Source organism: Nicotiana sylvestris, chromosome 4 (genome assembly GCF_000393655.2).
Source record: "Nicotiana sylvestris chromosome 4, ASM39365v2, whole genome shotgun sequence".
NCBI classification, from domain to species: domain Eukaryota; kingdom Viridiplantae; phylum Streptophyta; class Magnoliopsida; order Solanales; family Solanaceae; genus Nicotiana; species Nicotiana sylvestris.
The window spans coordinates 106999854-107002820 of NC_091060.1; the positions used below are offsets into that span (position 1 = coordinate 106999854).

General features: G+C 48.6%; 2 protein-coding genes across 2 annotated transcripts; both read right to left on the reverse strand.

Annotated features, from left to right (window-relative positions):
- Nucleotides 1-511: 511 nt before the first annotated feature.
- Nucleotides 512-952, reverse strand: LOC138889957 (uncharacterized). Its single transcript, XM_070173305.1, has one exon. It carries the CDS (start codon nucleotides 950-952, stop codon nucleotides 512-514), a length of 441 nt encoding a protein of 146 aa, XP_070029406.1.
- A 237-nt stretch (nucleotides 953-1189) lies between these two features.
- Nucleotides 1190-1612, reverse strand: LOC104213388 (uncharacterized). Its single transcript, XM_009762884.1, has one exon. It carries the CDS (start codon nucleotides 1610-1612, stop codon nucleotides 1190-1192), a length of 423 nt encoding a protein of 140 aa, XP_009761186.1.
- Nucleotides 1613-2967: the final 1355 nt, after the last annotated feature.

Genomic DNA, 2967 nt, shown 5'->3' on the forward strand with positions numbered 1-2967 from the left:
GTTCCACCAACCTTCTAATAAGGTGGATAGCCTCCATAGTGGAGCGGCCCAGCATGAACCCAAACTGATTGTCGGATATAGACGTCGTTTTCCTCACCCTCACCTCCACCACCCTCTCCCAGACTTTCATAGTATGGATAAGTGACTTGATACCCCTATAATTGTTACAACACTGGATATCACCTTTGTTCTTGTACAACGGTACCACTATACTCGACCTCCATTCCTCCGGCATCCTTTTCGTCCTAAAAATTACATTGAACAACCCAATCAGCCATTCCAATCCTGCTCTAACCACATACTTCCAAAACTCAACTGGAATTTCATCTGGCCCGGTCGCTTTACCCCTACTCATCTTACGCAAAGCCCCCACGACATCGCCGACCCTAATGCGCCTGCAATACCTAAAATCTCGGAGACTCTCTGAATGACCCAAGTCCCCTAGCGCTATATTCGGGTCCCCCTCTTCATTTAGAAGACCATAGAAGTACGTCTGCCATCTCTGCTTAATCTAGGGATCTCCCATCAATACTCTACCATACTCATCTTTGATGCACCTCACCTTGTCCAGATCCCGGGCCTTCCTCTCCCTCGCTTTAGCTAGCCGAAACAACTTTATGTCCCCTCCTTTCTCCCCTAATTCCTCGTATATACGGCTAAACGCTGCATTCTTAGCCTCCATGATCGCTAGATTCGCCTCCTTCCTAGCCACTTTATACCTATCTCTATTCGCTCTCCTCTCCTCCTCGCTTGAGCTCCCTGCCAACTTCGTGTACGCTACCTTCTTCGCCTCCACTTTACCTTGGACTATGTCATTCCACCACCAGTCTCCTTGGTGCCTACCAGAAAAACCCTTTGATACACCTAGCACCTCTCTCGCCGCCTTCCTCACATAGTTCGCTGTAGTTGACCACATAGTGCTCGCATCTCCTCTACTCCTCCAAACTGCCATAGCAAATAACTGCCCCTCCAATTCCTGGGCTTTCTCCTTGGTTAAAGCTCCCCATATAATCCTTGGTCAACCACGAGCATACCTCTTCTTCCTCTTCATCATAATGTCGATGTCTAAGACTAAGAGCCTATGCTGAGTCGCGAGGGTCTCTCCTGAGATAACCTTGCAATCCTTGCACAACTCTCTATCACACCTTCTGAGGAGAAGGTAATCGATCTGAGTCTTCGCCGCCGAACTTTAGAAAGTAACCAGATGCTCCTCCCTCTTCGGAAAAGTTGAGTTCGCAATCACCAGCTCGAAAGCCTTAGCGAAGTCTAACAGCGAAGTACCTCCTCCGTTCCTATCCCCAAGGACAAAGCCACCATGCACCTCGCCATACCTACCAGCAGCCGCCCCGATATGGCCATTAAAATCCCCTCCAATAAGTAACCTTTCAGTAGGAGGAATACTATGCGCAATCTCATTCAGGCCCTCCCAAAAGCGCCTCTTAACCTCCTGATCCAAGCCCGCTTGCAGCGCATAAGCGCTAACTACATTGAGGGTGCACACACCAATGACCAACTTAATAAACATTAGCCTATCATTCACTCGCCTAACCTCAACCATAGACTCTCTAAGATCCCTATCCACCAAGATACTCACTCCATTCTTACCCCTCATTACTCCAGAGTACCACAACTTATACTCGTCTGCTTTCTCGCCTTCGACCCTGCCCACCTAGTCTCCTGGACACAAACTATATTAACCTTTCTCTTCTGGATAATATTTGCCAACTCAATAGATTTACCCGTCAGCGTGCCTATGTTCCACGACCCGATCCTCAATCTACAGCCTCCCTCTTTCCCCTTACCCTCCTTTCCTCTCGTCCCAACCCCTGACCCCCTCCCCACCCCCCTTCTCACCCCCGGTACCCCTTGAGGACATGACCTTACTCTACCATCCCACACCACGGCCACTTTACCTACGACAGACTTTGGAAGGCACTAACCCGGGCCCAAACCAGAAAATAACCAGTTGCAACAACAAGTATACTAAAAATACTAAAAATACACTTAAAATGGTGCTAACTAGATAGCCACAAATTATCTAAAATAGAGAAAGAGACAAGAAAACGGGAGGTACAAACTCCCGATGGAAAGAACCTGGAAATATGACTTGATGCACCCGGAGATGCTCCGCTCTACTCGCCCGTATGCCTCGCGCTTGCCTTGGAAGCTGCAGCAATTCCTGCAAATATAGCCTGGGTGCTTTGGAACCCGACGTCCAGCCCTTTGTGATTGTCTGCTCCGATATGCTTGTATGTGCACCTCCTACTCGTCACCAAACAGCCACCAAAAGTGCTACCTGCAACACACACAGCAAACCCCGAGGCCAAGAAAAGGGGGAGGACTGTCACCGGAACGGTCGCCGAAAAACAGTGCCTGCCCGAGAACTAGAGATATACTGAGGCAAGGTTTGAAGAAAGGGGAAACACAGGGGAGGGTGGTGTGGCTGGGCCGGAAAAGCAGAAGATAGCTTGCGTCGGTGGGTCGCCGGTCGCCGGCCTAGCTGCTGCTAAGGTTAAAAGAAAGGGAAAGGAAGAGAGAGACCCGGGAGAGAGAAAGGAGAAAGAAAGGAGAGAGAAAGGAGAGGAGAGGAGAGAGAAATAGAGGGTCGGACTTACCTGGTTTACCTGGACGAATCGTCGGCGCTGAGATTTGCCGATGGAAATTTGTTGGTGGAAATGGCAGTGTTACCGTTAGAGAGACAGGCGTGCGGGATAACAAATAAAAAGAAGTCAAAAAAAAGGTCCATATTGAGAGTAACAGTAGCAAGAAAGGTAAGTAAAACCCGTGTATGGATGCGTATAAGGAAAGAATAAGAAAGGATCTCTAAGTCGGCTAGGCTTAGTGTGAGATTAGAGATGAGAGAATGGAGAGGTTTCAGAGGAGGTTGTTTAGGAGGGAATGGGTTAGGGTTTTAGGGTAAAGGGGTATAAGAAAGGTAGGGATTATTATGGGTCATTTATCATCTGA